This window comes from Phocoena sinus, chromosome 2, assembly GCF_008692025.1.
Source record: "Phocoena sinus isolate mPhoSin1 chromosome 2, mPhoSin1.pri, whole genome shotgun sequence".
NCBI classification, from domain to species: domain Eukaryota; kingdom Metazoa; phylum Chordata; class Mammalia; order Artiodactyla; family Phocoenidae; genus Phocoena; species Phocoena sinus.
In genome coordinates, this window is record NC_045764.1 from 111514689 (window position 1) to 111541694 (window position 27006).

The 27006-nt window shown below is 38.3% G+C and overlaps 1 protein-coding gene across 7 annotated transcripts in view; it reads left to right on the plus strand.

Moving 5' to 3' along the window:
* AKAP6 (A-kinase anchoring protein 6) overlaps positions 1–27006 on the plus strand; it is a 643220-nt gene that overhangs the window by 267826 nt on the left and 348388 nt on the right. For all 7 annotated transcript variants that reach the window (XM_032622554.1, XM_032622560.1, XM_032622555.1 and 4 more), the window contains one exon: positions 183–540. In XM_032622554.1, the coding sequence (XP_032478445.1) occupies positions 217–540 (324 nt within the window). In that variant the 5' untranslated portion in view covers positions 183–216. The remainder of the gene's footprint in view (positions 1–182; positions 541–27006) is intronic.

The following is a 27006-nucleotide window of genomic DNA, read 5'->3' on the forward strand; positions in this document are numbered from 1 at the left end:
GCTGGGTCTTGGGTCTAGTTGGTAGAAACTCAAAACACCTCTTTCTGTTTTTGTTATGAGCTATGGTTTCTTAATTTAGAAACTTGGCTTAATTTAGAAATCTTGCTTCTTCTGTGAAGTACCATTCCTTTATTTGGGAATCTTGTCTGACTTTTGCTCTCTTTTTTCCTTTTGCCTTTCAGCTGTTTTGGAAAGAAGTAAGGCTTAGACTTCTCCATGTTAACCATGAGCGTGACACTTTCCCCTCTGAGGTCACAGGACCTGGATCCCATGGCTACTGATGCTTCACCCATGGCCATCAACTTGACACCCACTGTGGAGCAGGGTGAGGGAGAAGAGGCGATGAAAGACATGGATTCTGACCAGCAGTACGAAAAGCCACCCCCACTGCATACAGGGGCCGACTGGAAGATTGTCCTCCACTTACCTGAAATTGAGACCTGGCTCCGGATGACCTCAGAGAGGGTCCGAGACCTAACCTATTCAGTCCAGCAGGACTCGGACAGCAAGCATGTGGATGTGCATCTAGTTCAACTAAAGGTAAGGAAGGTCTCTGGGCTCAGGTCCATTCCAGACAGAAGTCTGAAGGTGGCTGTAGTGCCTAGAGCCTGAGTTCTGTAATTCTCAAGGAGAAAGCATCCAAGAAGAAAAACAGAATAACAGGTTTGAAACCATTATTTCTGTAGATAAACATGGGTGGAATTCTTTCCTCGTTTTACTTTGTGGGCTAAACATCTAGAATAAAACTGATCTCGGGATAATGCGGAGAAGCGAGGAAAAATGGGGGGTGGCATTTTTGTGCAATGTCATAGAAATCAGTAGTAAAGAATAAAAATATTACAAAAGGTTTAACAAAGACTCTCATAGGTAAAAATTCAAACTGAGCAGTGATTGTATATGTATGTGATTACTAACTTCTGTTGAAGTTGATGCTGCCTTTGTGGCAAACAGTGGGTTCTCGCATGATGGAGAAGGGCGGTGTTCTCCTTTTAGAATGAGTACATTCTAAAAGGTACAATACATCATGCAGAACAAAGGTGCTTTTATAACAGCTCATCTAAAGTTTAGACATTAAAAAAATGTGTGTGACTTTTAGAGAGCCGTTAAAAAGCCTGACCGTTGATACTAATGAGACGGAGATGCTAGTAAGGCGTGCTATTAATAGAGATTTTGGCCGTGAATCTTGCCCTGCCATAGCCACTCCTCTCTTCCGGGTCCCCGAGGGAAATACATGCTCAGGTCAATGGTGGGCAAAGCAGGGCAGATTTATAACCAATTAGGACATTGGCCCCAAACCCCAATGTTAATTTCTAGTCAGTTAGATGAGATACTAAGGAGAATTCCTCTACCTCAGCTGGTTCATTTTAAATGATCTGAAACCAAAGACCAGACAGATTCTTGCATCTTAATACTTAAATGACATAAGATGCAGCCATCAGCGTGAGAGGAAAGGACAATTAAGAGAGCGTTATGTGCCCCAAAGCCTAGAGCAGAGCTGGCTTAGCCTTCCCAGGCTGGTTCAGCAGATCCTGGGCCCAGCTGCCCCATGAGAGAGAGTGCCCAAGAAAGGGAAGGAGGGGGTTGAAGAGAGAGAGAAAAAACAAAAGGGCCAGAATGCCAAGGTGGCTGGGCTTCTCCCAGGTTAAGCAGGCCTGGGTGGCCTTCTTTCTTCGGGTTCTTGGGAAGGAGCAAGCATGAAAGGTACCAGAGGTGGCTAGGAGCCCGCTTTAACGGACGGAGCTTTAACGGAATGCCAGCCCGACTGGTTTCCCCACCGTGGCAGCAGGGAGCGGCGTCTCGCAGTTGCTGCAGCACAGTCCCTTTAATCAGAGGAGCAGCTCCCCAGCTCCTCCGGGTTGCAGTGAGATGGGAGTCAGGGGGCTCCGCAGCACCCCACCCCCTCCTCCATTCCCTCTAATGTTGCACTTACTTATGTGGCTCCCTAAAAGAAATACAGGATTGGGTTTGCAAGGAAAGATGACTGTTGCTCTCTAAAATCTTTCAGATCTACACAGAAAAGGTGATAAATGATAAAGGAGAATGGGGGGAATGGAAATATCTTTAGAAGATTCCACTAAAAATGCTAAGGGCACCTGAAAGCAGGGTGTCAACTAACTTCATTTAATTGCATCAATATAGTACTTAAGTGAAAACTTAAATTTTAATTCCAAATAGGAATGTAAAAGTTTTTGTACAGTCAACCAGGATTATGTTTAGTGTTGAGAAATCCCCTGTGGGGCAATTTGCTTCTTTTTCTCATTGGAACTGCCTGTCACCTTCTCACCTCACTCAAAAGGCATCTCACTGCCTCCGTTCAGCTCTGTCGCACAGTGTGGTCTGTCTCCCCTGCTGAGAAAGGAGCCCCAGGAGGGCAGGAAGTCAGCACAGTAGTCACATAGTAGTTCATCAATAGCAGCTAAAGGGAAGAAGTGAAATTGTCTTATGTTAATTTAATTCTAGGATTTCTATCATTCCTTTTTTGATGCTTATTTCATCAAGTGACTTAATCAACGTCCTCTGAATGTTCTAGAATATTCTATAATAATAGAGCCCTTCCACATTGAGGCTAAAGTCGACAAACTCTGGTCAGTGAGCTATGGCCTTGTTAACACAAGGGCTTAGTTTTGGTCTCCTAATCTGCTTATTTAAGTTTTCCCTTTATTTGCATAACATTTTTTAATTTAACCAAATAAGCACTTTGATACATTAAAAAAAAAGATTTTAAATACATGTCAGTTCTTCAGATTTCCACACTGATCCACAAGAATAAAGGGGAACTGGGTTACAGAATTTTATATGTGGAATCAAAACAACAGCAAAACAACCTTGTAGAAGCAGCTCTTAAGTTAGGTGTATGGCAAAGCAGAGGGGCAGGCCCAGCCGGGGAAAGGCTAACTATCTCCTATGGGGCATCCCTGCTTGGCTCCATGCCTTGGTGAATTATTCAGTTTATTAATTTACTATGAAAAATAACCATCGCAGGGATGGGAATGCCATGGCTTTAAGGACCATCTAGGCGCACATAATTTCTAAATTTATATATCCATCCCAGTGTTCTCCCAGGAGCCCCAACTGCCTAAGAGACATCTTGTATCTCTAGTGAGCATCTCAAACTGATATGCCCATTGAAAAGCCCTGAATGCCTCCCCGACCCCGTCTTCCCAATTTCGGTAAAAGGCACCACTTTTTTGCCAAGCCAAAGTGTGATTCCATGCCCCACATATATGTCTATTAACAAGTCCTGGGGATCCATCTCCACAATATGCCCTAAATCCATTCACTTCTCCCCTATGCTACTGCTGCCACCCTAGTCAAGCCACATCACTGCTTGCCTGGGCTACTTTTAGAGCTTCTTCTACTACCCTGCAGTTTATTCTCTACACAGCAGCCAGTGGGATCTTTTAAAAATGTAAATCCAGTCATGTAACTCCCTTGCTTCCTGTTGGCTTACAATAAAACCCAAACCTCTTCCTGTGGTTCTGCCCCTGCCTGCTTCTCCTGCCGTGTCTCCTGTTACTTTCCCCTTGTTTATAAAGCTACAAGCGGATTGAAAGTTCAAAAGAAATGTTAGTCTAGTTCTTGCCCCACAGCTTTTCCTGTTTCCTCTGCCTAGCTCTAGCTTTGCCTCGCAGATTCTGGATCCTCATCAAGCCGTCGGCCAGCGGCACAGCCAAGTTCTAATATCTGGAGGCACAAACCTGGGAGAAGGTTGAGCAGGGGTTGGGAGCGAGGAGGGGCCTGTGCTCTGCTCCGTGAAAGGCAAGCACAAAAAAGGAGCTACCCTCACCTAACTCGTCTACACGCCTCAGACTCCCTTTCACATTGCTTGTTCTAAATCTTGTCATTACAGTTTTCTCTGCCATCCTGTTGATGTATAACTTAAAAAAAATTAGTTGAGAAATGCTTTGGGAAAATGCTCAGGGTGGGCTCCCCCTCTGGTTTTATATTTAATGTCACTTTCTCAAAGAAGCTATTCCTAACCCCTATGCTTAAAACACCCATCACCTAGTCCATTATTCAGCTCAGTTAATGGCAAAAATTCTTCAATGCTATTACCATATTTGAAAAAAGGTCTGTCAGTTACTCAAAAGTTAAACATATATATTCCATAAGCTCAGAAATTCCATTCCTAGGTATTTACCCAGGAAAAAGGAAGCATATGTTCATAGAGACTTGTTTAAGAATTTTCATATCAGCTTTATTGCAAAAACTGTCTGAAGCTCAGGTATCCATCAAGAAGAAAATAAATAAGAAAGTTGTGTTATATTTGTACAGATGGATTGCTATTTAGTAATAAAACAGCACGAACTGCAGATATCTGCAACAACATGGGTGAAACTCAAAACAAAAAATATGCAAAAGAGTACATACATCCTGTATCATTCCATTTATGTCAGGTTCTAGAACAGGGAAAACTAATCTGAGGTTAAAAAGAACCAGAACAGTGTGATGAGAGCAAGGAAAAGCAACATAAAAGAATTTGGGGGAGGTGACAGAAATATTTTATGCTTTGATAGATTTTTTTTTTAATTTTTATTTATTTTTTATATAGCAGGTTCTTATTTATTATCTATTTTATACATATTAGTGTATATATGTCAACCCCAATCTCCCAGTTCTTCCCCACATCCCCCGCTTTCCCCCCTTGGTGTCCATACGTTTGTTCTCTACATCTGTGTCTTTGTTTCTGCCTTGCAAACTGATTCATCTGTACCATTTTTCTGGATTCCACATACATGCGTTAATATACGATATTTGTTTTTCTCTTTCCGACTTACTTCACTCTGTATGACAGTCTCTAGGTCCATGTCTCTACAAATGACCCAATTTCGTTCCTTTCTGTGGCTGAGTAATATTCCATTGTATATATGTACCACAACTTCTTTATCCATTCATCTGTCGATGGGCATTTAGGTTGCTTCCATGACCTGGCTATTGTAAATAGTGCTGCAATGAACATTGGGGTGCATGTGTCTTTTTGAATTATGGTTTTCTCTGGGTATATGCCCAGTAGTGGGACTGCTGGGTCATATGGTAATTCTATTTTTAGTTCTTTAAGGAACCTCCATACTGTTCTCCATAGTGGCTGTATCAATTTGCAACCCCACCAACAGTGCAAGAGGGTTCCCTTTCCTCCACACCCTCTCCAGCATTTGTTGTTTGTAGATTTTCTGATGATGCCCATTCTGACTGGTGTGAGGTGATACCTCATTGTAGTTTTGATTTGCATTTCTCTAATAATTAGTGATGTTGAGTAGCTTTTCATGTGCCTCTTGGCCATCTGTATGTCTTCTTTGGAGAAATGTCTATTTAGGTCTTCTGCCCATTTTTGAATTGGGTTGTTTGTTTTTTTAATATTCAGCTGCATGAGCTGTTTATATATTTTTGAGATTAATCCTTTGTCTGTTGATTCGTTTGCAAATATTTTTTCCCATTCTGAGGGTTGTCTTTTTGTCTTGTTTATAGTTTCCTTTACTGTAATGGTTCTTATCACTAGCTTTAATTTCCTTATTTATTTGTATTAGCTCCAAGGACCTCAAATGTCTGATTCTCCACTGTATCCCTGTTGCCTAGGGCAAGGGCTTGGCATTTGATGGAAACCAGTTCATATCTGTGGTTGGATAGATGAGTCCGAATCTGTATGGTCAGTGCCTTCTCTCCCCATAGGCAGGCTTGCACTGGAATTCACAGGAGGAAGCCTTCGTGGTGAGGATTGAATTAGGACAATGGTGTCGGATGAATCAGGCCCAAGTGCATTTAGGACATTACTCTCCCGTCAGGGAGAGTCTGTGAGTGATTCAGAATCTTGGACATCTTGTCTGGGGAGTCTGCCTGGGAGAGTCTATTCTGCCTAGGTAGCTGTGCTGGTCTTCCTCCCATCCCACTTTCTGTTTGACTCCTTCTTTGGCAAGGATTTTGGTCCATGAGCTAGAGGGCCTGGAACTGCTCTTTTTCTTTAAAGGTAACTTTGCTTATCTTCTGGTCATTGTGTTGATCTTAAAGTTTGTTCATCAGAGACTATTCTTACCAACCTTATTTCAAAGTTCTTAGGGGAAGTTTTATTGTAACCCCCAGGGTGAACTACAAACCACTATTATAAAGTTCCCCAAATTGGGGTGGGAGTTGGTGATTGTTCTAGAAAGTGAATAAATAAAAACATCTCAGTTTAAGATTAAAATATGGAAACAATGCGATATATTACACTGTGTAGTTTTTTCCATTATTTTTTAAATAGAAAATGTAATCCACATATTTTGCTTCTTAGCTTCCAGATATTCTTTAGGAGTAAGTATGAGAAGCCAGCTGAACCATTTTTAGAAACTTTCCTTCTCCTCCCCCTTGCCCTTTGGATTCAGAGGCTGTGCTGTGCAGGAAAACCAGACCAAGAACCTAAAAGGGTTTGACTTTAACTGCAACTTCTGGTCTGGATGAATGTATCTGGGTGCTAAATAGGCAAATTAGATACCCATGCTTCCTGATTAACAGTCTTCTTAGAACATTATTTGTATTCCTGGAAACATGATAGCAGGAAAGAGGCAAGGCTTAGACTAAAAGATGTGGCTGGATGCCAGATAGAAGTCTTGAAGTGACTTTGCTGGAATCAGCTCCCCAAATAACCCCCTTGAGATAAATTTCACTCTCCAGGTGAAATTTGTGTCTGTATCTTCGATTTGCGCCTGATTCTCAAAGATAGAACGTTGAACGGAGACTCTGTTTACAAGACGTTCTGACTGGGCTGTACCCAGACTGAGATGTGCCTAACATCTGGAGTTAAATCCAGATACCCAGTGACTCACATGGGGTCTGAAGGGCTTCCTGGGGAAAAGGCTTGAATCCTCTCTACAGTTGGGGTTGTCACATCAGATATGCCTGAAGGACTGAGGACTATGGAAGTCCTGGGATGATGGAGCTCTTGAAAGAAGGTTCACCTTCATCCTGGGGCAAGGAGACTGCCACAGAGCAGAGGGGAGGGGAGTAGTGGTGTGTGATAAAGAGTGTTCCCAGTTCTGGAACCCATCCTGAGCAGCCACCTGGGCAGTGTGGGTACCCAGTGAAGGGAAAGGGCTGTGGGTGTAATGCGGGGGACCTGTCTCAGCTGACTCTCTGCCTGGACTTCTCCCTTGTTCCATAGGTGTAGGAGGGAAAGAATTCTCTGTCTCCCACTGCTGGAGCATAACAAGCTCTGCCTGCTGTGGCAGAGGAGGTACCAAAGTGGCAACTGTAGAGTCCAGGGTCTGGCTGGCTGTGACAGTGAGCGAGAGCTGGGGTTGATCCTTGGGTACATCCAAAACTCACCCTAGGAGTTTCAGAAATTCTTGGTAATGGGGACTCTGAGTGGAACTAAACTTCTGACATCAACAGTTTGGGGCTTGGAGGATCTGATCTTAATGTTAATAAACTGTGTGTTAAAGCCTGAAACGTTCAATTTATAACATCTTTGAGTAGTTTTCAATTTGTAATGTATCTTAGGTTAAATAAGTACCAGTTTAAGATCAAATACCATTGTTTCTGGGAAAGAGTAAATATTTTCCTCTTTGCTCTTTAGATGGCTGTTTTTCAAGAAGTAGCTCTCAGTGGTTAGTGGTTAGTTGTGAAATCAATATGATGAACTAAAGAGCTAAAACAGTGAAATAGAATTACCTGAAGTAACGATAAATACTATTTTGTGAAACTTGGTTTTAGTTTTATATATATATATGATTCGTCATGATGTAAAATTTATGTCTTTCTCTTCTGAGTCAAGCCAGAACATTTTGATAGTTACTGCTTTAGACCGCTCTCAACTTTCCTCAATATCTTTGATATGTATTTTAATTTTGGAACGTCCTATGCAAGTAAGTGTAACTTGGTCCAGTTTTTGCAATGTGATTATTTTGTATTTATATGGGATCACATGACAACCCCCCACAGTATATTCCAAATCCCAGAAAACTGGAAAATGAAGCCGATTTCTCTGTTGGTGGGTATGAGGATGGTAAATTTTTTTATTTTCCCAAAGCCCAGATTTGTGGCTGGAATCTCTTTTTTGGCTGATGTGTCTTCCTCAGGGTGTATCTTCTCAGGGAATCTGAATCCTAGTTGTTAAGTGTCCTGGGAGTATGGGTCAGTACGGTGATTAACAGTGGAAAAGTTTTTCCTATTATTAATGTCTAGGCTGTGTAAGAATATTTGGTATCATGGACCAATAAAAATGGATGAAATAAAAAGAATGTTTAATGTTTGGAAGGCTAATTTTAGATATGTAAGAGACACAATTATGTGAAAAAAATCGATCTTAATTATTGAGTAATAATCTCTCCACCCCTCCCCCTCCCCCCCACACACACTCCAAGTGCTAAATAAATACTTTTTGATTGTTGAATGATTAATATATTTTCATTATGATTTTGGGAGATGATCTAAAAATCTCAGATCAGGCACATGTTTAAAAATATTTACGTGTGAATACTCTTGGTTAAGACTTGGGAAGGGTGACATGGAAAAAATAACTTTGGTAGTTTATGACACATATTATGGAAGATCTTTGGGTATGCATGAACCTTAGCCACATGTGCTAATGTATTTAGAGCTCAGGATGGGAGCATTAATTTACAAGGTGGCCCAACTAGTCTACTAGGTTGTCCAGCTGTGTAATTTTTAAATAGCAATAATAGCATGGAAAATGAGGATTATCATAGACATCACAATTTGAAGGAAACCATGAACACAGGGTATAGAGAAAAAAAATAATATTATTAAAGAATTTGAAAATGAGTTCAATGAGAAAAGTCTGAAGAAAACAGCATTTTGATTAGAGAATTAGATGCTTTTAGACACAGCATCCAATTTGAGTTATTACTACTTTAGTTGTTATGAGGAATCCTGTTTTATTCTATTCCATGACTATGTATCTCTGATGATACATTTGTGTGACTTTGAAATCAGGACAGAAGAAAATAATCAGCATAAAATACATTTCCTCTGATTATTTTGTTGATCGAATACAACCCGATAAACTTAGACTTGTGAATAATTAGCAGATCTTCCTCAGGGAAAGTTAGTCCACACTTATGCTGGAAATCTGAGAGCATGCATATTTCTATGTCTGCCACAAGACCATAAATAAGAATAAGTATTTCATAACTGTTTCATGCGGTTACCCTAAAGTTCAATACATTTTTTTTTAACATCTTTATTGGAGTATAATTGCTTTACATTGTTGTGTTACTTTCTGCTGTATAACAAAGTGAATCAACTATATGTATACATATATCCCCCTCCCTCTTAAGTCTCCCTCCCACACTCCCTATCCCACCCCTCTAGGTGTTCACAAAGTACCGAGCTGATCTCCCTGTGCTATGTGGCTCCTTCCCACTAGCTATCTATTTTACATTTGGTAGTTTATATATGTCCATGCCACTCTTTCACTTCGTCCCAGCTTACCTTTCCCCTCTTTGTCCTTTGTCCCCACTTTGTCCTCAGGTCCCTTCTCTACGTCTGCGTCTTTATTCCTGTCCTGCCCCTAGGTTCTTCAGACCATTTGTTTTTTTTTTTTTAGATTCCATATATATGTGTTAGCATACGGTATTTGTTTTTCTCTTTCTGACTTGCTTCACTCTGTATGACAGACTCTAGGTCCATCCACCTCACTACAAATAACTCAATTTCTTTTCTTTTTATGACAGAGTAATATTCTATTGTATATATGTGCCACATCTTCTTTATCCATTCATCTGTCGATGGACACTTAGGTTGCTTCCATGTCCTGGCTATTGTAAATAGGGCTGCAGTGAACATTGTGGTACATAACTCTTTTTGAGTTATGGTTTTCTCAGGGTATATGCCCAGTAGTGGGATTGCTGGGTCATATGCTAATTCTATTTTTAGTTTCTTAAGGAACCTCCATACTGTTCTCCATAGTGGCTGTATCAATTTGCAATCCCACCAACAGTGCAAGAGGGTTCCCTTTTCTACACAACCTCTCCAGCATTTGTTGTTTGTAGATATTTTGATGATGGCCATTCTGACTGGTGTGAGGTGATACCTCATTGTAGTGTTGATTTGCATTTCTCTAATAATTAGTGATGTTGAGAATCCTTTCATGTGTTTGATGGCAGTCTGTATATCTTCTTCGGATAAATGTCTATTTAGGTCTTCTGGCCATTTTTGAATTGGGTTGTATGTTTTTTGGATACTGAGCTGCATTAGCTGCTTGTATACTTTGGAGATTAATCCTTTGTCAGTTGCTCCGTTTGCAAATATTTTCTCCCATTCTGAGGATTGTCTTTTCGTCTTGTTTATGGTTTCCTTTGCTGTGCAAAAGCTTTTAAATTTCATTAGGTCCCATTTGTTTATTTTTGTCTTTATTTCTATTTCTCTAGGAGGTGGGTCAAAGAGGATCTTGCTGTGATTTATGTCAAAGAGTCTTCTACCTATGTTTTCCTCTAAGAGTTTTATACTGTCTGGCCTTATATTTAGGTCCTTAATCCATTTTGAGTTTATTTTTGTGCATGGTGTTAGGGAGTGTTCTTATTTCATTCTTTTATATGTAGCTGTCCAGTTTTCCCAGCACCACTTATTGAAGAGGCTGTCTTTTTTCCATTGTATATTCTTGCCTCCTTTATCAAAGATAAGGTGACCATATGTGCATGGGTTTATCTCTGGGCTTTCTATCCTGTTCCATTGATTTATATTTCTGGTTTTGTGCCAGTACCATACTGTCTTGATTACCGTGGCTTTGTAGTATAGTCTGAAGTCAGGGAGCCTGATTCTTCCAGCTCCATCTTTCTTTCTCAAGATTGCTTTGGCTGTTTGGGGTCTTTTGGGTTTCCATCCAAATTGTGAAATTTTTTGTTCTAGTTCTGTGAAAAATGCCATCGGCAGTTTGATAGGGATTGCATTGAATCTGTAGATTGCTTTGGGTAGTATAGTCATTTTCACAATGTTGATTCTTTCAATCCAAGAACATGGTATATCTCTCCATCTGTTTGTATCGTCTTTTATTTCTTTTATCAATGTCTTATAGTTTTCTACATACAGGTCTTTTGTCTCCTTAGGTGGATTTATTCCTAGGTATTTTATTCTTTTTGTTGCAGTGGTAAATGGCAGTGTTTCCTTAATTTCTCTTTCAAATTTTTCATCATTAGTGTATAGGAATGCAAGAGATTTCTGTGCATTGATGTTGTATCCTGCTACTTTACTAAATTCATTGAATACCTCTATTAGTTTTCTGGTAGCATCTTTAGGATTCTCTATGTATAGTATCAAGTTATCTGTAAACATGACAGTTTTACTTCTTCTTTTCTGACTTGGATTCCTTTTATTTCTTTTTCTTCTCTGATTGCTGTGGCTAAAAATTCCAAAACTATGTTGAATAATATTGGTGACAGTGGGCAACTTTGTCTTTTTCCTGATCTTAGTGGAAATAGTTCCAGTTTTTCACCATTGAGGACAATGTTGGCTGTGGGTTTGTCATATATGGCCTTTATTATGTTGAGGTAAGTTTCCTCTATGCCTGCTTTCTGGAGAGTTTTTATCATTAGTGGGTGTTGAATTTTGTCAAAACTTTTTCTGCATCTATTAAGATGATCATATGGTTTTTCTCCTTCAATTTGTTAATATGGTGTATCACTCTGATTGATTTGCATATATTGAAGAATCCTTGAATTCCTGCGATAAATCCCACTTGATCATGGTGTATGATCCTTTTAATGTGCTGTTGGATTGTTTGCTAGTATTTTGTTGAGGATTTTTGCATCTATGTTCATCAGTGATATTGGCCTGTAGTTTTCTTTCTTTGTTACATCCTTGTCTGCTTTTTGTATCAGGGTGATGGTGGCCCTGTAGAATGAGTTAGGGAGTGTTCCTCCCTCTGCTATATTTTGGAAGAGTTTGAGAAGGATAGGTGTTAGCTCTTCTCTAAATGTTTGATAGCATTGGCCTGTGAAACCATCTGCTCCTGGGCTTTAGTTTGTTGAAAGACTTAATCACAGTTTCAATTTCAGTGCTTGTGATAGGTCTGTTCATATTTTCTGTTTCTTCCTGGTTCAGTCTCAGAAGGTTGTGCTTTTCTGAGAATTTGTCCATTCCAAGTTGTCCATTTTATTGGCATATAGTTGCTTGTAGTAATCTCTCATGATCCTTGTATTTCTGCAGTGTCCGTTGTTACTTCTCCTTTTTCATTTCTAATTCTGTTGATTCGAGTCTTCTCCCTTTTTTTCTTGATGAGTCTGGCTAATGGTTTATCTATTTTGTTTATCTTCTTAAAGAACCAGCTTTTAGTTTTATTGATCTTTGCTATCGTTTCCTTCATTTCTTTTTCATTTATTTCTGATATGATCTTTATGTTTTCTTTCCTTCTGCTAACTTTGGGGTTTTTTTGTTTTTCTTTCTGTAATTGCTTTAGGTGTAAGGTTAAGTTGTTTATTTGAGATTTTTCTTGTTTCTTGAGTAGGACTGTATTGTTATAAACGTCCCTCTTAGAACTTCTTTTGCTGCATCCCATAGGTTTTGGGCCGTTATGTTTTCATTTTCATTTGTTTCTAGGTATTTTTCGAATTACTCTTTGATTTCTTCAGTGATCTCTTGGTTATTAAGTAGCGTATTGTTTAGCCTCCATGTGTTTGTATTTTTTTACAGTGTTTTTCCTGTAATTGATATCTAGTCTATAGCATTGTGGTCGAAAAGATACTTGATACGATTTCAATTTTCTTAAATTTACCAAGGCTTGATTTGTGACCCAGGATATGATGTATCCTTGAGGATTTTCCATGAGCACTTGAGAAGAAAGTGTATTCTGTTGTTTTTGGATGGAATGTCCTATAAATTCAATTAAGTCCATCTTGTTTAATGTATCATTTAAAGCTTGTGTTTCCTTATTTATTTTCATTTTGGTTGATTTGTCCATTGGTGAAAGTGGGTGTTAAAGTCCCCTACTATTCTTGTGTTACTGTTGACTTCCCCGTGTATATTAGCATGTGCCTTATGTATTGAGGTGCTCCTATGTTGGGTGCATAAATATTTACAATTGTTATATCTTCTTCTTGAATTGATCCCTTGATCGTTATGTAGTGTCCTTCTTTGTCTCTTGTAATAGTCTTTATTTTAAAGTCTATTTTGTCTGATATGAGAATTGCTACTCCAGCTTTCTTTTGCTTTCCTTTTACATGGAATATCTTTTTCCATCCCCTCACTTTCAATCTGCATGTGTCCCTAGGTCTGAAGTGGGTCTCTTTTAGAGGGCACATATATGGGTCTTGTTTTTGTATCCAGTCAGCCAGTCTATGTCTTTGTTTAGAGCATTTAATCCATTTACATTTAAGGTAATTATCAATATGTGTGTTCCCATTACCATTTCCTTAATTGTTTTGGGTTTGTTATTGGAGGTCTTTTCCTTCTCTTGTGCTTCCTGCCTAGAGAAGTTCCTTTAGCATTTTTTGCAAAGCTGGTTTGGTGGTGCTGAATTCTCTTAGCTTTTGCTTGTCTGTAAAGGTTTTAATTTCTCCATCACATCTGAATGAGATCCTTGCTGGGTAGAGTAATCTTGGTTGTAGTTTCTTCCATTTCATCACTTTAAATATGTCCTGCCACTCCCTTCTGGTTTTCAGAGTTTCTGCTGAAATATCAGCTGTTAACCTCATGGGGATTCCCTTGTATGTTATTTTTCCCTTGCTGCTTTTAATATTTTTTCTTTGTATTTAATTTTTGATACTTTTATTGATATGTGTCTTGGTGTGTTTTTCCTTGGATTTATCCTGTATGGTACTCTGTGCTTCCTGGGCTTGATTGAATATTTCCTTTGCCATATTAGGGAAGTTTTCAACTATAATGTCTTCAAATATTTTCCAAGTCCCTTTCTTTTTCTCTTCTTCTTCTGGGACCCCTATAATTTGAATGTTGGTGCATTTAATGTTGTCCCAGAGGTCTCTGTGATTGTCCTCAATTCTCTTCCTTATTTTTTCTTTATTCTGCTCTGCGATAGTTATTTCCTCTGTTTTATCTTCCAGGTCACTTCTCCATTCTTCTGCCTTAGTTAATCTGCTATTGATTTCTTCTAGAGAATTTTTAATTTCATTTATTGTGTTGTTCATCCTTGTTTGTTTGCTGTTTAGTTCTTCTAGGTCCTTGTTAAATGTTTTTTGTATTGTTTCTATTCTATTTCCAAGATTTTGGATCATCTTTACTATCATTACTCTGAATTAGTTTTCAGGTAGACTGCCTATTTTCTCTTCATTTGTTTGGTCTGGTGGGTTTTTACCTTGCTCCTTCATTTGCTGTATATTTCTGTGTCTTCTCATTTTGCTTAACTTACTGTGTTTGGGGTCTCCTTTTTGCCGGCTGTAGGTTCATAGTTCCTGTTGTTTTTGGTGTCTGTCCCCAGTGGGTAAGGTTGGTTCATTGGGTTGTTTAGGCTTCCTGGTGGAGGAGACTGGTGCCTGTGTTCTGGTTGATGAGGCTGGATTTTGTGTTTCTGGTGGGCAGGACTGCATCCGGTGGTGTGTTTTGTGGTGTCTGTGAACTTTTTATGATTTTAGGCAGCCTCTCTTCTAATGGGTGGGGTTGTGTTCCTGTCTTGCTAGTTATTTGGTATGGGGTATCTATCCCTGGAGTGCTGGTCGTTGAGTGGAGGTGGGTCTTAGTGTTGAGACGGAGGTCTCTGGGAGAACTCTTGCCGATTGATATTACGTGGGGCCGGGAGGTCTCTGGTGGTCCAGCGTCCTGAACTTGGCTCTCCCACCTCAGAGGCTCAGGCCTGACACCCGGCCAGAGCACCAAGCCTCTGTCAGACACACGGCTGTGACAAGTTTCATGAGCCATTAGAAGGGATTTTCCATCCTCTGCAATATCTTGCTAGTACTCCACTTGGTGCTCTGTGGCATAATCAGGAGAAAACTCTGAGTTCCTGGCTTCTCCCTGGGGAGGGAAAGAAAAGACTGAAGTATTCATGCAACTTTCAGACTTTTGGCGGAGGTACGCAAAGGGCTCAATACATGTTTTAAAATGCAATTCCATAAATGTGTTGCAGGTTTCCAGAAGAAATGTATTGAAGCTTAAAGCACAAGGCTTAATAAAGAGTATGTATTTATTTAATAGAATTTTATGGTCTCTGCTTTAATTTTATAAATCAAATGTGGTAATTTTTATTTATCATCAAACTTAGGTTCTATTGTTTGTTTTATTTTGATTTTTATAGATTTATTAGTCAAAGATTGTAAAAAAAAATCTTATTCCAAGCTGAATCTATTTAAGAAGATGAGTATGTTTTCCTTATATCATAACCCCAGCTAGACATTACAGCACAAATTCTAGACTCATAGCTATTCTCATTCACAACTAACTTAAAACCAGTGATCCAAAGCCTAGCACACATCTCCTGTCTCAGCTGTAAAGCCTTCCTGGATGCTCTCAGCCCTCCCTGCTCTCTTGCTCCATGATTTAGCACCAGTGTTTGCTATCTTGCGTTCTTATTTGCTTTTTCATATGTTGTTCTCTAATATTATCAAACAAGTTTAAAAGCTTTTGCCCCCTTTTTATTTTATTAAAAAAATTTTTTTTACAGTAGGTCCTTGTTGGTTATCTGTTTTAAATATAGCAGTGTATACATGTCAATCCCAAACTCCCAATCTACCCCCCCCGCAAAAAAAAGCTTTTTAAGGGAAAGTTCTCCCACTTTTTTGTATAAAAATGCAAACATTTTTGGTCAGCTGATTGACTGAATCCTCATATTATCATTTTAAACTTTCCCTACTGCTCTGAGTGGCATTAGCATGCCAGGGAAAAACACAACTTCCTGAGAATATTTCAGTGAAATAGTAAAATGTATTTATAAGCATTTTAAAATTAGTATAATTGTTCACAGTAGTTTTGGGGTTAGGTCTTGGCCAAAAACAAGCACAATTTTGTTGGAATTAACTCAGAGTAAACTTTGACATTTTCCTTAATAAGAATGAGGTGATGAGAAACCTTAATTAAATCCCCTTGAAAGACAAGATATTCTGGTTAATAAAACCCAAAGTTTGGGCCAAATTAAATTTGTTAAGTCCTACTCAAGTCCTTTACCAGTTCAGTTCTTCTAAATCTCCAGTGTAACACATATTCATGTTTGAAAGGAAGTGGAATTATGAACCAATTTCATCTTTGACTACTTGGCAGTTTAATGTTCCTTTACACCCATTCTGTGTCCAGGTGAAAGCTGGTATGGAAATGTGCTCGCTCATGACATTCTCTCTAACAGTTCCTAGTGGGAATCTTGGTTTCAAAGGTTAAAATAGGTACAATGACATATTTAAATCCATCAGAAATCTACCCATGCACACTGCTTTTTCTGTAGCAAGGAGAGCAGAGGGGGAAGAACTAGAATCGAAATGCAGACATCTTGATTAATGATGCCCAGGACCAAAGGTCCTCTTGCAAGGGAGGAAAAACATCTGTAAATCAGGTGAAGCTGAGTGGTTTTGTTTGTAGTTGGATAACAGTATCTCAGTGGCAGCTTCTGTTTGTTCTTGGCTGCCTGGAGTAGGACCAAAATCCAGTGTTCAAGTTCTGTCTCTAACCTTATGATATGGCAACACCTCTCTTTTCTGGGTCTCATCTTCTTCATTTATAAAATGAGGGAACCATAGGGCTCCTTCCAGCCATAACATTTTGCAAGGATAACTAGGTATACCCTAAGCAAACTGTAAATTCTGCCAAGTTTGTGGCTTTGATCCTCAGTCTCCTCCTTCTGCATCTGGATAAGAAAACTTCCTTCCTCTTAAATTTCCTCTAATCCTTTTCTCTGCTAGTAATAATACTAACCAGCTACCTAGCATTTATGCTTTGCTTTCCTCAAAGTGATTTGTATGTATTTTCTCAGTTAATCCTTACAATAATACTTGGACTTCTGGTGAGGGATGTGAGGTACAGAGAGGTTAATTGACTTGCCTAAGGTCACACAGCTAGAAAGTGGTAGAGCTAGGAATAAAAACTAGGTCTTTCCAATTCTAAAGTCTGTGTTAACCTTTTTTAGATTAGTAATTTCTTTGAGAATGTGCTGAAAACTATAAATCATCTTCACAAGGCATTGCACACACATGCCCATAATATTTTGCATACTATTTCAAGACACCTTTGAAACCCATTCATTGGGACTCCAAGTTAATTCCTGTAGTATACTATATAATGCTGCTTTTTCAGTTCACTTTTTCCTAATTTCAAAATGGGAAGATTCTGAAAGAGAAAGAGATATATTGAAAATGCATACTTGATTCAACAGTCTTATGTTTAGTGGAAAAGAGTCACCTGGATTCTCCTTTGCATTAGGTTTTTGTTTTTTTTTTAAACATACATGAACATCAGGAGCTTTGAGGGAGCTGCCCAGTCCCAGGTATATGGTAAGATTGCAGGAGAGATCTTCACCTTGAAAAATCAACTTCCCAGTATATTCTTTAATGCCTGAATTCCCTCTGTCCTCCACGAAGGCTTCCTTTCCATAATTGGAGATAAAGCATTAAAAATAAATGTCATTGGGATAAATAATGTTTGGGCTTACATTCACATCAAGAATACCTACCAGAGGCTTTCTTAGAAATGTTTTTTGATGGTGGAGAGGGCTCTGGGCCCGTGAACGGTAGATGGAAGGAAAAGGAAGAAAGAGGCCCTGTTGAAAACTGCCAGTTTTTACCTCAAGTCATATGAATTCAAGCAGAAGAAACTAGATTCTAAACATATTGGTCATAACTACTAAAATGGTTGAAGGTATTCTTAAAGCTGGGTTGAAGCTGTCTTCTAGAGTATATAGGGCATATTGGAATGTCTCAGTCCTTTTTTTTTGGTGGTGGCTCCTTTAGTTTAAGCAGCCTCAAAGATTTCAGAAGCACATAGGGAGTAATGAACGCTTGATGCCCCACTGGTATAAACCAGCTTATAATGTTGGAATGGGAGTTCTTCAAATCAGTGACAGTCAGCTGTCATCCCTGCCCTCATGCCTACCCACTTTCTGCTGGCTCAGGGCTGGCGGGAAGTGAGGCTGAGTGGAAAGCCCCCGGGATCTGGAGATGGCAAACCTGGCTCTTAGCCTGTCCCTGCTCCTCACTAGAAGTTAGACACCAAGCGGTTCAGTAATGCCTATGAACCTTATTTTCTTGGATGTAAATATTTATCTCTAAAGGCTAAAGATCAAGTAAGATCATTCTTTAGAAGAACATGGACGTCTCTCAGGTGCTATATAAATGTCCCTAGTCCTGATTATAATTTTGCAGTTCAAACTCTGCTTGCTGCTTTTGTGGCTACGGCAGGGTGAGCTGGCAAGTGTGCGTATGTGTATGTGTGTGAGATTTGTGGCAACTGTGTATACTGCCAGTTACAATACACTTTTCTATTATTTGCTTTTTGTCATTAAAGCACAATAAAATATAGCTTTTTTTTTTTGAGATAAAGCATAGTTTTATTCTTTTACCTGTTGAGGAAGAACATGATCTCTGAGCCTTGTTTTCAAATTATACTATTATTTTACACCCAAATATATTGAAAAAGTATAAAAAAAAAACAAAAATTAAGGGCTTCCCTGGTGGCACAATGGTTGAGCGTCTGCCTGCCGATGCAGGGGACACAGGTTCGTGCCCCAGTCTGGGAAGATCCCACATGCCGCGGAGCGGCTAGGCCCGTGAGCCATGGCCGCTGAGCCTGCGTGTCCGGAGCCTGTGCTCTGCAACGGGAGAGGCCACAACAGTGAGAGGCCCGCGTACCGCAAAAAAAAAAAAAAAAATTAAGTAAATATAGCCTTTAAAAAAATAAAATATAGCTTTAAGTAACAAGGGCTGCAAGGGGCAGGACATATTTCATTTGACATTCCTAGTTAACAGAATGAAATAAAGAACAAATACTAAAAAAATTTTTTACTGTGTATTAGTACACTGTCTCCCCAAATTTCAAGTGTATAGTACTGAACATACCTAAATCTTTCTCAGAATTAAGGATACTGAAGCTTTTGAGGTAATCATTGGAACATCATTTTCACCAAATAGAGTAATGTAGATTTAGCCATAGTAAGAGGTGTATGCTGAACATTTCCTTCTTCCTTCAATATCCTTTTTGGGATTATTTTTTTTCTCCTAAAAAGTAGAATAAGGGGAAGATCCAATTAATTGAGGACCTTAATTAGTTATAGTTTTATTGTTAAGAATGCTACAATTTGGGCCAATTTGTTCTTTAAGAAGGCTTTTTAAAACCCCAAATGTAGGGAAAAAAAAAAGCCTTCTACATGAATATGTTTATTATAGCTTATTTATAATAGCAGAATATTAAGAAAAACACAAATCGGGCAAGTGGTTTCATTATTATATTTCATCTACCTAATAACCTGGTAGTGGAAAAAATTAATTGACTTGAGGGAAAATGTTGCTTTAGTTTGCAAATAGACTGGAATTTGGAAACACCTGTGAACGAACAAACATCCTTCCCGCTTCATGCAGGTCTTAAAAGTCAAGTTAGCCTTTAGCTAGTTTGCATGATTCCCTAAGACTAAGCTTTTTACTGGCTGGCATTTGAGAAAATAAGGTATTTTGTTGCTTCATTACATTTCGATATAATCAAAACTTGTAAGTAGAAGGCATGAGCTTCCTAATCACTACAGATCTATTCAGTGAGTTGAATAATTTATCATCCTTTCAAAAATCTGGCCTTGCTTTCAATGCTCCAGCTTTTATTTTCTGCAGTCTTCCATTTATCACTCTTTCTTTCTGGTCTATTCACCAGAGCTAGCACAAAGGATATAGCTTTCTTGGCATAAAGCTATTTATTTGCTGGTATGTGAAGTATCTAGGAAACTTGCCAAAGTAGCACATTCATGCCCAGGTTTGGAAACCATGCATATAAAACATGGATTGGGATCTCACTCTGCAGGAAGAGCAGCTCCTTTGATAAACCTGCTGTGAACTAATTTATTCCTGTATCTTCTGGTTGTCTCTTAAGTACAGGTTTGTTGATTTGTTGTTGCTATTGATGTTTAAACAAAACATTTAATATTTTTTCTGATTATAGAGCAACACACAGTCATAAAATAAATACCAATGTCTGCTGTGCTGTCTGAATCAATAGCGACTAGCCAAATATGGATATTTAAACTTAAATTAATTAAAATCAAATACAACTTTTAAAAATTCAGTTCCTTAGCCACACTTTAAGTGTAGTTGGTGGCAACTATATTTGACAGCACAGACGAACATTTCCATAATTGCAGAAGTTCTATTGGACAGTGCTGATTGATGTTTTAACCTCTACTTCCTCCACTCCTTGTCTTTAATTCATGGGTAAGTTGTGGCCTTATTTCCATGTAATTAACTGTATAGCTCTGTGCAATCTTGTTTAATGTTGTGTAGTAATCCACTGCCTGGATGTGCCTTAACTTATTTGCCTAGTCTGCTCTTGATGTACGTATACGTTGCTTCAATTTTTTCACTGTTACAAAAAGTGTTGTGATTATTATCTTTGAGCATATATCTTTTTGTACTCATGTAAAAAAATATTTAAGATTGGTCCATATTGCAGAGCTGCCCTCCAGAGACTGCATTAATAAGTATTCCCTTGGTTGATTATGAGAGAGGCATTCATATCTACTGGGGCAAGTCACTGAACCTCTCTTAAGTCTCATTTAATTTTTCTATTCAAGATATGAATAATAATACTTACCACTAAACTCACTAGATAGGTTTTAGAAATGAAATAATATTTATGAATACTTTAAACAAATAAAAGGAAAGTGCTACTGTCATGTATGATATTCGTATTATTAAAACATCTGTTGGTTGTAAGGATGGAAGTCAAGAGACCCTTAATCCTCTACAATCTAGTTTAACACCTAAAGTAAGGACTAATGATGGTGGTAGTGGTGGAGAGAACATGACTTGGAATACTTCATCATGGGAAAGGGACCCCTGGCTTCAGAAACATTTTTTTTTTTTGTAGGCATAAATACATAAATACAAAGGTCAGATTTTCTATATAAGGACATTTAGAGAAGTGGGGTAATTTTTGTTTTAACCTTACAATGTGATGAAACCTGAGAGATCATGCAATCCCGCTCCTCATTCTACAAATGAGAAAGCGGAGGTCCAGGGAAGTTAAGTGAGTTCTCAGATTCACACAGCTAACAAGGGGCAGAATCTAGGTGAGGCCCTGCTCTTCTGATCCTCTACCTAGCATCCTTTCCTCTACATCCTTAAGCTCTAAATGACAAGTCAGGTGGTAGCAGGATTTCTGCTGTCTCTCAGATGAAGTTTAAGCCAGTGTTACAACCTGGTTTGATAACTAGTATTTATCTAGGAGTTTATTTTGAAGTAAATGCTTGTATAGGCTGACAAGCCATTTAAAAGTCAGGCTGCCAGCCGCAAGGCACAGGGATATTAGCTCGGTGCTTTGTGACAGCCTGGAGGGGTGGGATGGGGAGAGTGGGAGGGAGGGAGACGCAAGAGGGAAGACATATGGGAACATATGTATATGTATAGCTGATTCACTTTGTTATAAAGCAGAAACTAACACACCATTGTAAAGAAATTATACCCCAATAAAGATGTTTAAAAAAAAAAAAAAAGTCAGGCTGCCAAATGCTAATTATTAACTATTTCAAATTCCTGTAGTGATAATAGAATTTTTCAAACTGACTCTTTAAGCCAAATTACAAATCAAATCTTTTTCTCGTGAATGGCGTCCAAGTTAGGCAACATTCTTAGAAGTGAAGGTTCTTTGAGTTTGGTGAAGCTGTCAGTCTCTGTCTTCAGCTCATCTCTGAACCTTGAACTTAATACCTTAATTTACTTTATGACTTTACATAAGAAACTGTAAGGACGGACAGCTTCAAGTTATGCATAAGGTTTTCATCAGCCTGCAAAACTAACCAGATGGCCATGGCCTTCCCGCAGTTTGAATATGCCTTCAAAGTCATTTTCTTGAGTGTTTAGGTGTGATTGCCTTCCTCGGGATCTCTCTTTGCACTGGCATTTTTTGAACATCCAGTGGCTGCTAGCAAAAAATAACTTGGAGAAATTAAGGTTGCTGGACTTCCTTCAATTTCGTCTGGGTCTTCTAAGACACGTAAGAGATCTTAAATTTAGAAAGGGCATACGCCTTCCAGTGAGTCATGTGCTAGATATGAACTCTTTGAGAATGCTTCTCCTTCTGTAGGAACCAAAGACTCGCAAGGTTTCTGGTCAGAGCACAGCTTCTTACGTGGCCAGCTCTGATACCTATAACCACAGGGATTTCCACTCATGGCAATACTTGGTCTTGTACTTGCTGATGTAAAGCAGTTGAAAATGAGGTGACACAATGTAAGGACCAGTGGTTTGCTGGGGCAGACCAAAAGGAAGATAAATTATAGTGAAAACTTGATCTTTTTATGAGATGAAAAGATGCAGATAATACACATTTTTAGATGTTTAAGGAGTTGTTTTTATTTCACATTTCTTTTTTACAATATAGTTAAAAAGGCATATAATTATAGATTTGGAATGATAGAGTTATTTTCCCCAACATAAATCCTTTCTTGTATTAAATTGTTTTCTTTCTTTTATTCATTTAAAAATTTGGTCATGTGTTTTTCTTGAATATACAGCAAATGGATGGTGTGTTTTTCTTGAACATGTAGCAGCTGAATGATGTTAATATGAGAATTATCCATTGGAAGAGGGTCTCAGTGTGTTTGCCAAGTTGTCATCGGACATGGTTTACTCAAAGTCCCCAGAAGTACTTCCTTGACAATAAATTTCCTTCTCCTCCCCTTTTTATTGAAGCAAAATTTGTTCACTCCAAAATCTTCTTTTGTGATATTGATGCTGGGAAAAAACAATGGTGAGCCTTATAATCCCTGTCACTTTTATCTCCTTTAGAGTGACTCTGGTCTGTTTTTATCAGTGCTGTCCTATTTTTAAATTACATGACATTTGTAACTTGCCCCAAACCTACTTTGGAAGTACATGAAGTATAAATCCCAGAGATTGAGTTACTGTCCATCTGCCTATAAAAAATGGGTCAGTGGGGGAAGGTGATTGATCAAAGCAGGACAGTCTGGAGCAGCCACATTGATGAGAGGAAGGGATTTTGTTGTTGCCTTTGCCTCATCATTTTTTAAGGGCTGAAGTTTTGTGGGGTTTTGGTTTGTTTTTTTAAGTGGTGGAACAGCATATGTAGAAAAGGGCACAAATACATGCATTTCAAAAATTTACAAGGGGGTAAGGATTAACTTTTTTTTTTTTTTTTCCGATACACGGGCGTCTCACTGTTGTGGCCTCTCCCGTTACGGAGCACAGGCTCCGGACATGCAGGCCCAGTGGCCATGGCTCATGGGCCCAGCCGCTCCGGGGCATGTGGGATTTTCCCGGACCGGGGCACGAACCCGTGTCCCCTGCTTCGGCAGGCGGACTCTCAACCACTGCGCCACCAGGGAAGCCTGGATTAACATTCTTTTAAGATGTGATAAATGCATGAGACTATTTGATTATAAAGCAGGTACAATAATAGTGCTAAGGACAATAGGATCCATGGAAATTGGTCTAGATATTATCACAATGCCTTATATGAAAAGCAGCATTCAGTGGTTTCATTTTAATTCTGAGCAGTCTTTGAATGGCATAGTATTTAATTTAGCAAATCTTTCAAAATGAAGAAAAAAGCAGAAATATTGTCTTCACAGAAATGTAGTTCAGTTTTGACTTTAGAAAGAACAGAAAGCAGAGATCAAAATTCTTTTTACAAAAACCAAAACCCAAAATACAGAGTAAAAAACTATCATACTGTGTAAGCAAATCACCAAATACAACTTTCAAGATTTTTTTGTTTCATTATCGAACAACAAAAATAAGTAGCTGGTAGCAATACTTATAAAATAATGTTCTCAAATTGAAACAAATAATTTTGATAGATGTGAAATCTAAATCAACCAAGATTATATTATAGTTAAAAATGGCTTGTCATATGGCTGAGTCAAGATATCTATTTCAAGGGACTTCCCTGGTCCCTATGCTCCCAATGCTGGGGGCCTGGGTTCAGTCCTTGGTCAGGAACTAGATCCCAAAAGCATGCCGCAACTGAGAGTCCGCATGCCACAACTAAAGATCCCGCAGGCCACAACGAAGATCCTGCGTGCCGCAACTAAGAGTTGGTGCAGCCTAAATAAATTTAAAAAAGAAAAAAGATATCTATTTCAAAATAGATATCTTAAATTGTCATGTATTTGCCGGTGGCAGACAGGGCTGGTCATGACCAGAGTTAGAGAACTGGATCATGCCCATGGACCTCAAATATAACTCTTAATGGACTTGCTACTTCTTTAGTGCTAATAATTATATGCATTTTAAGCAAAGAAAGATATTGTCTTACCCAAGAGGAGGGAGTAATACATATTAGGAGAAATAATTTTAATATGAAATAAATCAATGATCTTTAACCTATGATATTGAAAAAAATGATAGTCTTCAAACTACTTTGGAAACTTCAAAAAACCTAATAGATATTATACATTTATCCATGATATGGTTTCAGAAACTGACATTTTTTTTACTGCTTTCTGTCTGAAGTTCTATTAAGCCCATGAGGTAACTAACATCTCTTATCTCATATTGGTCAGGGAGCTCTGAGAAGCAGTTGTATTTGTCATTGAATAAATGGAAAAATAATTTCTAAATAAATTTAATTTTTCCAACAGGCACAGTCTTTCAGAACATGGGGTTTATGGTGGGAAAGGATTGGCTATAGTGAGATAGCTAACAGAAGAGGTTTCTTGGTGAAGACAGGGTTGAGGAACCATTGAATTAATCTACAGAATAGGGCCTTATCATCTACTGAGTAGGACCTGAGGAAATGTAATATAGAATATGCAGGTTTTGATCAAGTGGGGGAGGGGATGGGCCTGAAACTTCCCTGCCAATGAGCATTTTTAGCAATATCAGATGAAGTCATGAAGATTCCAGACTTCATCTGCTTCACATTTTGGCCCTCAAATGGCCTTGGTGTAGAGTGGAGGCAGCTCGAAATTCGAAAGTTGTCTATACTGCAAATATGGTAAAATACCCCTTCCCCTCATTCTTAGCACTAGGCCAGGGCAGGCAAAACTCCAAAATCCCAAACTACTTATTAATCTAGGATCAACTTCAGGACTTCAGCACAGTGCTAGATGAGAGTGAAACCAAACAGAAAGATACTTGTGTGATGACCACACTGGAAATTCTTTCCTGTGTGCTGCAGGGGCTGACATTCTGATAAAGTTCAGATGCCTGGTGAAGCTACAAAGACAGGGCCCGGTCTCTGGACCACATGCTTCTTGTCTACATCATAAACATGCATTTCTGAATTGTTCCTGTTGGCATTTTCATCTCTGTTCGGAGACCATAAACCTTAATTATATAATGGGACCCAAATTATGACAAAATAGAAAATTTAAATGTTTCCCTTATGTTCAGTTGCCTGAAACCTTCCTTTCCCAACTTTTCAAGGCTGACCTGGTCATTATTTTAGCAAATCACAATAATTTACTTTGCGAGGTAGGGATTCCACCCATTTTGCTACAGATATTCACCAGTGATCTAAGTCACATCTTGTTCAATCTGCCTCCTTGATAGCAAGTTAGTGTGAATGAAAACCCTTGGCAAATATATGTTAGTGTATAAAAGAAAGTTAACATGTTCAAGACAATTCTTTTACTACCCTAAAGCTGTATTAACAGTTAAAAGTGTATCAAATTTGTTTTCGTTTTCTAAAAGGAATCCAAAGCAGAGAAAAGTCTACTTAGAAAAGACAGTTCTTCAGATTAGGATAACGAATCTTCATTTCAGTTATGTACATCTTCGTATATAGGTTGATAATTAGGAGCTTAGAGTTGTAATATTGCCCTACTGTTAACTTGAAGCTTATAAGTTCCAGGTGTATCACTTTCTTCTTCAGTAAAATAAGGATAAACACTGACTTCATAAAATTCATAGACAATAGTAATGTTAACTACCCTCCACAGTTGATGGAAGCTGTATAATTATCTGTGTTGCTGACGACATACCTAGTTTTGTATACTCTTGGATTAGGAAGTTTTCCTATATTATATGTAATTGCAAATGCCCTTAAAAGTATTATTAGTAGCCACAATAGTAATAAAGAAAATGAGCAACAGAAAAGGTTGATTACCATACAAAATTATTATTAAAAAAAGAGAGATGAAGGAGCAGAAAACAAAACAAAGGAACAAATATAACAAAACAGATACAGAGAACAAGCTAGTGGTTGCCAGAGTGGGGGTGGGGATGGGCAAAATTGGTGAAGGGGATTAGGAGGTACAAACTACCAGTTATAAAATAAATAAGTCACAGGAGTATAATGTATAGCACAGGGAATATAGTCAATAATATAATAATAACTTTGTATGGTGAGCAATCTGTAGAAATATCGAATCACTATGTTGTACATCTGAAACAAATATAATATTGTAAGTCAACTATACTTCAATTAAAAAAAAAAAGATAGGAGAATAAGGAGCAGAATAACATCTTTGCTGACAATGAAAGCATGCCAGAAAGATATGCCCACAAAACATGAAAATGATACCTAATATTTCCAACTGAGCCAAAAGCAATTAAGAAAATAATAGAAGCTATGAAGTAAAAACATGAATCAGAATTACAAAACTCAGAAGTATGACTGTTGAAGAGAAGGAAGATTTTAACAGAGGTAAAAAACTCAGGAAAGAATTAAAAATAAAGGAAAAATAATTTTGGGAGTAAAGACTTTAAAGAAGGAACACAAGGGCAAATAAACACAACAGCTAATACCTTAAGAAATATGGAATATGGAAAGGAGGAAAGACATTCCTAATAGCCCCGAAACGGAAGTAGCCCAAATACCCATTAACTGGTGAATAAAGAAATTTTCATTTATCCAGAAAGAAATAGTACTTAACAATAAAAAAATGAACTAATTGTACATGTATCAACATGAGTAAATCTCAAAAGTATTACGCTACGTGAAATAAGTCAGACACAAAAAAGACTACATGCTGTGCAATTCCATTTA